Below are 13,246 nucleotides of genomic sequence, written 5' to 3' on the forward strand. Positions count from 1 at the left end.
TTCATTCCATAGAGATAATCTTCAATCTGCAATCTCCAGAAGGCATAATCTGTCCATCAAATCTTCAAATCCCATGTCCTATACTATTCTCACTTGCCATCATTTCCAATGCTCAGATCTAGCCTAGCTGCTCTGATACCAGTTGTTAGGATTTGTATCTCCCAAATCCGACCTGCTTGAAAACAATCTGTAAAAACACAAGAAAGAAGAACACAAGAACACATAGATTTATAGTGGTTCACTCAAATTGAGCTACATCCACTTCAGCCACCACCAGATTTACTATGAAGAAGAAGAAGAAGGAATACAGAGTTTTTGCCTCACACTTTATCTCTCTAGAATTCTGTCTTTACAATGTAAACCCTTAATAATCACATATTTATAGGATAAACATTCAGGTAATAAACCTAAATAACTTTGGTCAGGCCCAAGCCCAAAACCAAAAAAAAAAACCCAATAAACTCTAATTAACAATGTAGAGTTTATTATAAGTGTAGGCTCCATAACTCAACAATTTTCCCTATGTAGTTTCCCACAAGTACATTTTCTCATTCCTTTATACAATTTTCCTCTAATTCATTATGCAATTTAAATTTAAATTAAGAATTCGATCAATACCTTCTCTTTTGTATGTGTATTGCCCAAATAGATTTTCCCTTTATAGACATTATATTCTTAATTTTTTGCATTGTTGTTATTCTAGACTTCATTAGTTTTCCATGTCGAGTTGCTCCTCATAGTATATGACTTAGATTTGGGAGCCTTCATCAGCTCCTTCATTGTAGCAACTGACCATTGAACAATTTCTTCATATTCTTCTTTTTTCAGCAGATTCTAGTCTTGAAGATAGTGGATATTGAGTTGAATTATAATCTGTTGTGCTTTCTCCTTATTGACCCCTTTTGTATACATAAGGAGCTTTGTAATCTGATTCTTGAGCCCAAACAGATTAGCTATTTAATTATAACGTATCTTCTAAGCTCCTTCATTATCCCCCTATTTTCCTGCATCATTTTCAATAGGATTTTCCCAGTAGTAGTTGGAGCAGATGACTTACTTGTGTTGCTATCCTGCTATTCTTTGATAACTTTTTTAGTAATTATTTTAATTTATTTGACGGTTGCTTCCTTGATTCCTTTCAACACAAAATCTTTAACTTCTTTAGATTTATTACTTTTGTTCTTTTCCTTACCCATGATGGTAGAAACAGAAAAAAAGAACAGAGTAATTGCAGAAATCTAAGAAATGATCACAGATAAACCGCAATCGAGGGAAAATTCTAGCGATGTTTACAAATGCACAAGAAACCCTAGACTAGAGAAACTTAATGGCTCATTTATGATGCAAGACAATATCGAGTCGTCCATGCAGATTGGGCTGTGCCGCCTGTGTCAATCGTGTCGCCCGTGCCGATCGCACTTCCTTTGATAAATGGTGATTTCGGTGCTGATTTGATGACTTCCGACTCAAGATAATATTGTATCACCTATGACGATCGTGTCGTATGTGCCTATCGTGTCGTCGTATCTCTAGAGCTTTTTTACCTTTATTGGGTTTACGATTTTACCTTTTATTTTACAAACTAGTTAACCGATCGATATTGGTACCAGTTTCACCAGTTCTTTTTTTACTAATACCGATCGATTATTCGAGAACCGATAATTTAATTTTTAAATTAAGTGCTAAGTTTTTTAAATGATTATTTTTCAAAATCTTTGTTTGCGTCGTCTTATTATGCTATTCTCCATCTTTTTTTTATGTTATAATATAATATATGATTATTGTAACAATATAATATATTTAAGAGTTTATTTTTAAACTAATAGCTATATAAATTATAAATAATTTTTTTTAAAACAATTTTATACATATTATTATTTAAAATTTAAAAATAACTAATATATATAAATGATTAAATATTATTTATAATATATCAAATATTTATAAAATAACTAATATAAATTATAAAATATAAATTAAATAGTTATCGGTTTATCGGTTTAATAGGCAAAAAAAATTAGTTCAACCAAAAACCGAATCACGTAACCAGTTAACCGGAACCGTTATAACTGGTTAACCGATAAACCGGTAATATAAAATTGGTAAGCTATCGGTTCGGTTATCGGTTTTCTGGTTTTTTGCACAGCCCTAGCTACAAAGAATGAGACGGGCACGAACTCTAAAAACGATCGTCAACACGATTGAAAAGTATAAGTAGCAAACGACCCACCAAAGATTAGAAGTATTATTCGGATTACAAAATTTTTGAGACGATAAATATGATCCAAGTAAATAGAATGTCGTACCGAACAAAATACAACACAAACTCAAAACTGAATGCTAAAATATAAACCAGACACCCTTAATGCTAAAATAGTCATCCAAAGGGCCTTGAAGAGGATGACATTTCAACTTCTAGAGTTATTTTAAAAGAGAAAGAGTGGTTTGATGATTTGAATGACACTAATGTGATATAGAATTTTTTTTTCTTTTGATAAAATCAAAAATTCACATAAAAAATATAAGTAAATTCATATTTATTAAATTTGTTATCGAACACGTGTACGAATACGTCTCTTCCATGCATCTTTGCATGTAAACATCATTAAAAAAACAGATTTCCCCTTCTTCATCTTTAACCATACAAATTGCTACTATTCCGTTCCCTCTCTAGAAAACAAAATCATCCTTTCAAAAAGAAAGAAAGAAAGAAAATTAAAGTTAGAAGAACAAAAATGGATCTACTCGACAAAGCGAAGACCTTCGTTGCTGAGAAAGTAGCTGAAATAGAGACACCCACGGCAGACGTTACCGATGTCGACATGAAAGATTTCAGCCGTGAAGGAATCACTTATAATGCCAAAGTCTCCGTTAATAATCCATACAGTCATTCCATCCCCATCTGTCAGATTTCTTACACCTTAAAATGTGCAGAAAGGTCTAATTATTTCCTTCTCTTTATTTTACCATTAACATTTGTATTTATTATTCTTTAAAAAAAACAAATATTAATTAAACAGGGATATTGTGTCGGGAACAATACCGGATCCAGGGTCGCTGGTCGGAAACGAGAAGACAATGGTTGAGGTGCCGGTGAAGGTACCACACAATGTATTGTTAAACTTAATGAAGGATATTGGTGCCGATTGGGATATAGATTATCAACTTGACATCGGGCTTACTATGAATATTCCTGTCGTTGGAAATTACACCATTCCTCTATCTACAAAGGGAGAGATTAAACTTCCTTCTTTTTGGGATTTGTGGAAGACTTCTGGATCAGGAGAAACTTGATTCATGCCCTACAATTTAGTTTTTTTGGGGTTTTCTATCAACAATCTTAAGGCTTTGTTTGTATTTGTTTTATTTAAATAATTTTATTTTGATTAAAATTATAGTTACGGTGAAAAAATTAGTGGGTATTAATTATTTTGTATAATTATTTATAAAAAACAATATAATTTAGTTGGTTAAATATTACGATTCTACCTAAGGTTTGTCTAGCCTTTACTCTCGAGTCCCGCCATGATTAGCAACCCACTAATCCTTTGTTGTTTGCTATCAAAATATTATTGTTAGGCTTGGGATAACAAACCAAAATATGTTAAATGAAAGATATTTAGTTTTTAAATAGATATATTTTCTTTGATATACTCTATTAGTTATCCTTTATATGATTCAATTTGTTCTTAATTCTATGGTTGTATAAAAGATTTATATATAAAACCATGTCTCATTAGATAATTTTGCAAATATATACAATTCCATCCTCAAAGGCTCACACTATTTATTCAACTTTTCTCTCTTTATTATCTTTTAAATAATGACCTTTCTAATTTAATGGTTTATACATTAGAGTATGAACTTGTTTTTTTTTAAATAAATAAGATAAAATTAATTTAAATTAAATTTATAGTTATTTGGATTATTTGAAAGTTATGAAATCAAATTTTAATTTATAAATAAGTGGATTTTTGGAAAATTATTGACATTTCATTATTTTTATTTATTTTTTAAATTTTAATAAGTTAGTCTGACACAAGAGATTTCTAGTAAATTAAATTAGTATTTAATTGGTGACGAGAAAAGTGGGTTTTTCTAATTAAAAAAATTTGAATGTATTATTACACGATCAGATCATATAATATAATATAATATATATATATATATATATATATATTTAAATAAGTGATATTTTGATTAATAAATTGAATGATATAATAAATTATATATAGGGTATATATATTTAATTATATAAGTTTTTTTATTAAATTAAAAAAATTCAACCACTTAACAAAAAAATCATTTCAAGGGTGAATTATAAAGTTTGTATATTTTAAATTTAGTAAAGAAATAAAAAGATAGATATTTGATAGTATTGTCTTCTTTTGTTCCCCCATCTTTAACTGCACTCCACTCCAGTTTTGGGTAAATTAATTTTATTTAATTTTTTATTTTTAAATATTGTATTGATATATTTATTTAAATGAAATAAGATTTTAAAAAATTATATATATATATATATATATATATTAACAAATTTAATATTATTTATTCATTTTAAATTATTTAAAACTTGTCCATAATTTTTCTAAAAAACAGATAAACTAATCACACGTGATGATGATAGAAAAATAGTTTAGTCAAACCTTGAAAAGATACATAATATATAATAATTTGTTTGTGAATAAAAACAAGAGAGAAGGACGTCCATAATAAAATGATGTGGCACGTGTTCCAATTTCCATATACGTACGGACTACTTGAACAATCGCAAAACCACGTTGGTTCGAGGCCCCCTCACTCCGGCCGCCGCCTCGATTCACCCACTAGCTAGACGAAGATGCCTTGCGAAATTTCGCCGGAAAAGGTGCATATCTGCATGCCCCTGTCTTCACAGTATTCAAATTCTCAAAAGTCAATGCATCAAACTCTCATTAGTCCTTCAATTTCTTAGTTTTTTATTTGAAAGATAATGATATGTAAAAAAAATTAAAAAAGTGAGTTTTTTTGAAAGATAATGATATGTAAAAAAAATAAAAAAAGTGGGTTTTTTTTTTAAGTAAAATACTTAAAAGGTATTAATATATAATAATAAAATAAAATTTAATAAATTAAAATAAAATATATTTTAGTAAACATAATCAGGAAGAGTGATTGCTTAGTAGATTGAGCCCGTATTTTAGATAAATTTAATTTGACCATATTAAGTTTTAGCATATTTTTTAGCTTAGATTCATTGTGGGTGATTGTGTATCATACTAATTTATATTTTGGATAATTTAATTTGTCCATACTATCAACATCCTACCTCATTCGGCTAACTAGGGATTACAACGGATATTGTACTTGAAACAACAGATATTGTACTTTCGAGGTAACGAAACATAAAATTTACAATACTCTTTCTCGAGCCCAAACACGTCATATATTTAATCACCGTTCTCAACCCGATAGGGTACCAGATCCACGATGGTATATACATATTGGAATTGGGCCAAGGGTTTTGAGTCACAATTTGGTGTGCCTCAATGTTAGGTAAAAAAAGAAAGAAAGATATGTGCGATTATTTGTTAGATTCAAAAAGACATCAAATCACATAATGATGAAGATGTCAATCAAATCATATTATTATGGAAATATCAACTAAATCGTCATGAGATCATATCATGGTGAATATGTCAACATGATATTTACCATAATTATGAATTTTAAAAGTCTATATAAATACATTGTAAACGAGAAGAGTGAGAGCGAGACTAAAACCTAGAAAAAACATAAAGAGTTAGAGTTTGTAATCCCCATTAGAACTCTATTGAATCGATTCTCCGAAAACATGATTTAGGACATTGTTGATCCGAACTTAGGTAAGATTCTTGTGTCGTTATTTCATTATTTCTTACTTTTATGTTATTGTTCTGTATTCCATTACGGTTGCTATTATTCCGCTTAGATTCTTAGGGTGATAGTTTTTACCACAAACTAGTATTAAAGCCAAGTTAGGCTAAGGCAGTTGCGGTTCGATTTTTTTGGTGAGTTTTCTTGATTTGGTAAATTATTTTGAAAATTTAAGATGAGTTCAACTTCTAAGGTTGATATCGAGAAGTTCAATGGGATGAATGACTTTGGATTATGGAAGATGAAGATGATGGCACACTTAGGCAACATGGGAGTTATTAAGCACTCGAGGGAGAATCACAATTACTGATCTCGATGGACACGAAGAGAAAAATGGAGATGTTGGAAAGGTCCTATAATCGAATGGAAGTGTGCTATGGAGGAAGAGATTGCATCGCTTGACAAAAACGAGACGTGGGAATTGGTGAACAAACTCAAGAATCAGCGGGTGGTTAGTTCAAAGTGGGTGTTCAAGTGCAAAAAAGGTGTAGAGGGTAGTAACAAGTCAATTTTGAAGGCGAGATTGATATCTAAGGACTTCACACAATGCAAAGGGGTCGACTTTAACAAGATCTACTCCCTGATAGTGAAGCACACATCCATTCATTTGTTGCTCGCTTTAGTGAATCAGTTTGACTTAGAGCTCGAGCAAATAGTCGTGAAGACGACATTTCTTCAAAGGAACTTGGAGGAGAAGATCTTCATGACGCAACCCGAGGGGTTCGTCACACCCGATAATGAAGGCAATGTATGTCTCCTTAAACGTTCGCTTTATGGTTTGAAACAATCCCCAAGACAATGGTATTTGAACTTTAATGAGTTCATGATTCGTAACAATTTCACAAGGAGCAATTTTGATAGTTGTGTCTATGTCAAGTGGGTTGATGGTTGCGGAGACTTCCTATTTTTATACGTGGATGACAAGTTGATCGCATCAGAAAACAATGAATAGGTTTGCAAGGTTAAGAGTTTGTTAGGGAGTGAGTTCGAGATGAAGGATATGAGACCGACAAAGAAAATTTTGGGGATGATGATTGAATGGGATCGGGAGAAAGGCTCTTTGTTCGTGTCTTAAAGAAACTACCTCCGAAAAGTGGTCGTCAAATTTGAGATGTCTAGCGATAAGGCGGTTCTAACGTCATTAGTTACTCATTTCAAGATCTCCTCAAAGATATCACCGAGTATAGAGAAGGAAAATGTAAGAATGACAAACACCCCATATGTGAGTGTCGTTAGGAGCCTAATATATGTCATGGCATGTACGCGACTTGATCTTGCTCACACGGTCTGTCGCTTTATGGTGAACCCGGGGAAAGAACATTGGAAGGCGACGAATTGGGTTCTCAGTTACGTTGGGGGATCCTTAGTTTTCAGTCTTTGTTTTAAACGGGCGGGTGTAGGTGATGATAAGTCGAGAGGATATGTTGATGTTGATTTTGCTGGTGACTTGGATAATAAAAGGTCCTTAACGGGATATGTGTTTACCCTATTTGGATGCTCAATAAGTTGGAAGGTACAATTACAATAAATAGTTTCCCTTTTAATAATGGAGGCCGAGTATATCGTTGTCACGGAGGGCGTCAATGGGGAACTTTGGTTGAAGAGTCTCGTGGGTGAAATTGAGATGAAGCACGATAAAGTGGATTTGTTTTGTGATAACCAAAGTGTCATACACTTGTTCAAGAACTCGATGTTTCACGAGCGCACAAAGTACATCGACATTAAACTTCATTACATTTGAGATGTCATAGCGAGTGGAGCGGTAGTTGTGGAGAAAGTTCACAAAGATGAACATCCCATAGATATGGCCACGAAGGTGGTGACGGGAATCAAGTTTCGGAAATGTTGTGACTTGATTCACGTCACAAAGGTTGGAAAGTAGTCGGAGAAGTATGAAGATTGGTTTTAGGGTGTTCTTGGCAATGAGGCTCATTCGTTTGACAATAGATATAGAGGCAATGTAGAGAATTTGTGGATTGGGCCTAGGGTTTTGAGATCCAATTTGGTGTGCCTCAATGTTAGGTACAAAATGGGAAGGAAGATATGTGCAATTATTTGTTAAATTCTAAAAAACATGAAATCATATAATGATGAAAATGTCAATCAAATCTTATTATTATGCAAATATCAACTAAATCGCCACGAAATCATATTATGGTGGATATGTTAAAGATATCACATGATCTTTACTCTCATTATGAATTCTAAAAGTATATATATATATATATATATATTGTAAACAAGAAGATTGATAGTGAGACTAAAACCTAGAACAAATAGAGAGAGTTAGAGTTTGTAATCCTTATTATAACTTTATTGAATCGATTCTTCGAAAACAGACGTATGACATTGTTGGTCCGAACATGAGTAAAATTCTTCTATCGTTATTTTGTTCTTTCTTACTTTTACGCTATTATTTTGCATTTCATTATTGTTGATATTATTCCGCTTTCATTCTTAGGAATAGTTTTCACACTATATATATAAATATTGATATTATCTTTGATGTAAATATAAATATTGAATTATCTTTGTTCATTTATATTAATATATAGACATAATACACATCCAGAGTTTATCTAATTCTTCTCACATAACAAGAACTTTTACTTCATTTTTGTCATCAAAGGCTAGTTTGATTAAGCTTATTTGCCTAATTCTTTCTAACCCTTTTATATGTTTGATAGTATTCAACTTAATGCTAATTGTCCCGGCTTGTTCTAGATTATTCCATTTATAATCTAGACGATTAGTTATGTTTGATTTGATTTATATGCAATAATTTATTCATTAAAATTAATGTACCAATTTTTTTTAATAATCCTTACTTGTTCATAGTCATGAGTATAATCCAATTAACCCCAAATGTATCCAATTTACAAATTTGATAACAAAACTTCTGCCTAATTCTTTAAATTAATGGATTGAGTTTTAAAGTCATCCTTTCAAAATTATCAGCTAATTAAAAATATATATTGATTCAAACATGTATAGGGAAATGGGTTTCACTGCACTCATTCCCAATTCACAACCTCCTACTACCCGACTCGGGCCCTCAACTCACCCATTTTGTACCCATGAATATTAATAATTAAGTCATAATCAAGGTTATAAATAATAATTAACCTACAAAAATAATTCAAACCTTGTAAAGTTTAATAATTCATTGCTCATAACAGCCAAAGTTGAAATATAGTTTAGTGTGGAATGTATTATATAGTGTCCTAAATTATATATAAAAAAATCATCCATAGAAATGTCCTAATAAGTTTACATAATTTAATATTTTAAATTAGTGATATATATATTTATAACTCCTTAAAGAAAGTTAAAAATTATGGAGGTAGGCTAATGTTAGTTTCTTATATTAAAATATATATTTTGATGTCCATTATAACATTAATATATTTAATTTTGTTAATTTTAAATGTAAATTAAAACTAATCATCGATATAATTGGATTGATTATTTAAATCAATCATTTTTATTATGTTAACATCTATGTATCACTTTCTCAAATAAATAAATTAATTGCTTTTATTGACTTTAATGCTCATTTCACATCTCAATTCAAGATTTGAAATATTCAAACTGAATAAATTAAAATCCACACTCCAATTCCAACTAAAATTGTACTCTAAACCAAATTAGCTATCTTGAATGGAGATAATACACTTTGATTTAAAGGAAGTAGACAAATTGTTTGAAATATAATTGAAAATTTTGAGAAAGATAGAAGACATAATCAATGTATTTTATTTTATTATTTGATAGAAACATAATCAATTATTTTTAAAGGAAAAATAGTCAAATTTAGAAGAAATTAAAACAAAAGATTTTTTAAAATAATTGTAGCATAATTAAATATTATTTCTTGATAATTAATGATATAAATTAATTTATTAATCAAAATACTATAATATTATTTACTTTATTTTTTAATTTATTTTATTATTATTATATATTATTGCTTTTTTAAGTCATTTTATAAATTAAAAAAAAAAAAAAACATATTTTCAAAATTTAGAAGTGATTTGAGGGAGAAAATCATAAAGGAACTAGGCCATGGATGACAAGTAATTTGAAGCTTATTTAGATGTGATAGAAGATCATAATCTTATTAAAGGATTTATTGAGTTAGGTTTGACTCATTTTAGATATACCATATATCTTTATATAGATATAGTTTGAAATTTGACTTAGGCCTTGTTTAGTCATTTAAAAAATATTTAAAGAACATCAATATAATTATCAAACAAAATATAAAATATTTTCTCTTTATTATAAAAAATAATAATTTATTATATAATAATATTATTTAAATATTTTTATCAAAATAATTCAACTTTTCATCTTCTAACCAAAAAAACTTTTTGACATTGTTTAATGTTTTAGTTTCTTTCATTTTGGGTTATATAATTTAATTCAAATTATTTCATTTTCATTATTAATTAAAATATTAAATATAAATAATTTATTTTCTTAGATTGAATTTTAAAAAGAATAAAAATATACATCTCATAAATCAAATCATTTATTTATTTATATTAAAATATCTTATATTTTCAAATTATTTTTTAACAATATATATTAATATTATTTAAATATAATTAAAAATATTAATTTTCTCACTATCAATATTAATAAAAAATTATTAATTAAAAAATTAAACAAAGTCTAAGATATTCTCGGAGATAGGATTAAGGATGTCGTTTAGGTAACTAGACCGAATTGTGCCGTTTGAGATACGAGTTTTTTCCGGTTTGACTGATAGTTGATCAGGAATGGAACAAAAATGGTATTTGTGTTCCCGTCTGATCTTACCGTTTACATTTTTTAATTTTTAGAAAATAAGGTATAAACGGTGTCCAAAAATTTATTAGGAAACCGAATAAAGCGGGAATGCTATTAATAAAAATCTCCGAAATAAAACAAGACGAAGAAGATGAATGCATTATGCGACCCGAACCGCCATATTACCTCGGAGTTGTGATGTTATATAAAATAAACAAAAGAAAAAGAGAATAGAAATAATGGAATAGTACATCATCGTCTACATCTTGCCATTAATGACCTTCCCAATTTTCTACTTCTCTGTATTAAATGTTGCAGCTGGAAAACTCACCCACCTTTCCAAAAAAAAAAAAAAGTCTCTCTATTCCTTTCTCTCTCTCTCTCTTACTCCCCCTCCACCACATCAAATGGAATTCCCCTTCCCTTTCTCCCTCCCCAAATGTCCTCCTCCTCTTTTTCCGGCGCCGGCGCCGGCAAAAATTTCTTCACCACTCTCGGTCTCGGTTACTCAATCGTCATAGCCCTAGGTTTTCTCGTCATCTTCGCAGCCGTCATTCTCGCCTCCTACATTTGCTGTCGCGCCGCTAGAAACCGTCGCAGATCAACCGAAATCATCCGTCAAAATCGTCTCAACGCCAACGTAGATAACGGCGTCATCCTTCCGAGAATAATATTCGTCGCGGAAGACGATGAAGATGATGTTGAAACCTCTGTTGTTGGATTAGGTCAGGACGTTATCAATTCTTATCCGAAATTCCCTTACAGTAGGGATCGAGAAGAAGGAGTTAACGATTCGACGTGTTCGATCTGTTTGTGTGAGTATAGAGAATTGGAAATGCTTAGGATGTTGCCGGAATGTCGTCATTATTTTCACTTGACTTGCGTTGATGCTTGGTTGAAACTCAATGCTTCTTGCCCTGTCTGCCGTAATTCGCCGCTGCCGACGCCTCTTTCAACTCCTTTATCGGAGGTGGTTCCGTTGTCTCAGTATGCCGGTGGTCGGAGGAGGTGATGTTTTTATCTCTTTAGCTATAGATTTTGGATAGATGACTAGTATCCATTTTTGCAAAATCCTTTGTTGTATGGTGTGTGTGATTAAATCTGAGAAAAATTGAAGCACACCATATCCATTTTTAACTCTCTCTGGTGATTTGGATCATGTATGATTAGGAAGAAAGTTCTACATTAGAGAGTTCAACAACTCCAATTTGACCTAAAATCCCTGAATTTAGGGTTTTGCCCTTTTAGTTTCTCCTGATTTTGACTATATGGCTTTCAAATCTGATTTCATATCACTGATTGATTGGCTTTACATCTTGATCATGTTTTTACTGTCTTACAGCATGATAAATTAGTACTGTTTTTTGTTTGTTTTTCTAAAACCCCAATTGATTAATCACTGACAGTGACACATGTTGTTTTGTATGCAATTGTTTATTATGATCATCTGTTGGGTTGGGTGAGAGATGGATCTTGATTTACTTTAGAGATGGGATCTCATCTTGTCAGTCATACTGATCTTGTATATGTTTCTACAGATGATTTGTGGATTTCTTACTAAAAACCTTGTTTTCAAATGGTGTTTAGTCTCTTTACTAGAAGTGTGTTAGTTTTACATAACCAAATGAAACCAATTTGCGAAAGCTGGATTGCATAACATTATCTCATCTAAATTAAACAAACTAGGTCGGGTTTTCGTTCATACTCGAAGGTTGGGTTAATTGCAGAATGACCCACCCTTATTGGGATTCTTGATAAATGTGGGTTTGTTTAACTTGATTTGTGTTTCTTCACATAACTTTGGCTGTATGACTTGAGTCAAACCAAACACTCAATTCATTCACAAAGTTATGAGAATTTAGATGAGATTATTTATATGATATGAGTTATTTAAGGTTTCTAAATCCTGATTTAAATTCTGAAATACGTAGATATTTTCCTTTAAGTGAATCTTTTCATATTCGCATTTATAGCGGGAAAATCAAAAGAGTTTGTGATAGTTTCATTAAACAAAAATAAATGTCTAAAACCAAATTAAAGCAATACTATTGCGTGGAGTTCAATTAATTAAGGGGTTAAAGCAACGCAAACTCTAATGCAAGATTTCAATTAATTAAGGTGGTAAACGGTTGAGTTTGAAAACGACAAAACATAATGATTTTAATGTAAATGGTAATAGTTCTAAACCGATCAAACTGAATTTATTACATATTTATTTTTATCGAACATATTCCAACTGTTTGGTTGATAGGTATTTTAAAAATAAAGTTGTACAGGATATGAGCAAAAATCGAACTTTAAACTAATGATTCATGTAGTAGATGATATTGTTTTAATAATTACAATATTACATTATTAATGAAATTCTCCATGAATTGTTGTAATGCACCTTATTATTATTATTGACATTATTTTTATATATTTTTCATTAATTGTGCTATCGAATCTTATTTATGATATTCTTATATTAAAATTTTTTAAAATTTATTTTAACAAATTCGATATTGGATTAAACATCAAATTGAGCTGATTAAATCGATAACTGAATCATTTA

The 13,246-nt window shown here is 30.5% G+C and overlaps 2 protein-coding genes across 2 annotated transcripts; both read left to right on the plus strand.

Moving 5' to 3' along the window:
* The first annotated feature begins 2,735 nt into the window (after positions 1 to 2,735).
* Positions 2,736 to 3,294, plus strand: LOC124938454 (late embryogenesis abundant protein Lea14-A-like). The gene is made up of 2 exons (XM_047478901.1): positions 2,736 to 2,938; positions 3,021 to 3,294. Exons 1-2 carry the CDS (start codon positions 2,736 to 2,738, stop codon positions 3,292 to 3,294), a joined length of 477 nt encoding a protein of 158 aa, XP_047334857.1.
* Positions 3,295 to 10,947: 7,653 nt separating this feature from the next.
* On the plus strand, positions 10,948 to 11,947 carry LOC124922579 (RING-H2 finger protein ATL67-like). The gene has a single exon (XM_047463303.1). It carries the CDS (start codon positions 11,132 to 11,134, stop codon positions 11,702 to 11,704), a length of 573 nt encoding a protein of 190 aa, XP_047319259.1. The 5' UTR covers positions 10,948 to 11,131; the 3' UTR covers positions 11,705 to 11,947.
* The last annotated feature ends 1,299 nt before the right edge of the window (positions 11,948 to 13,246 follow it).

The sequence above is a fragment of the Impatiens glandulifera genome, chromosome 1 (assembly GCF_907164915.1).
Source record: "Impatiens glandulifera chromosome 1, dImpGla2.1, whole genome shotgun sequence".
Lineage (NCBI taxonomy): Eukaryota > Viridiplantae > Streptophyta > Magnoliopsida > Ericales > Balsaminaceae > Impatiens > Impatiens glandulifera.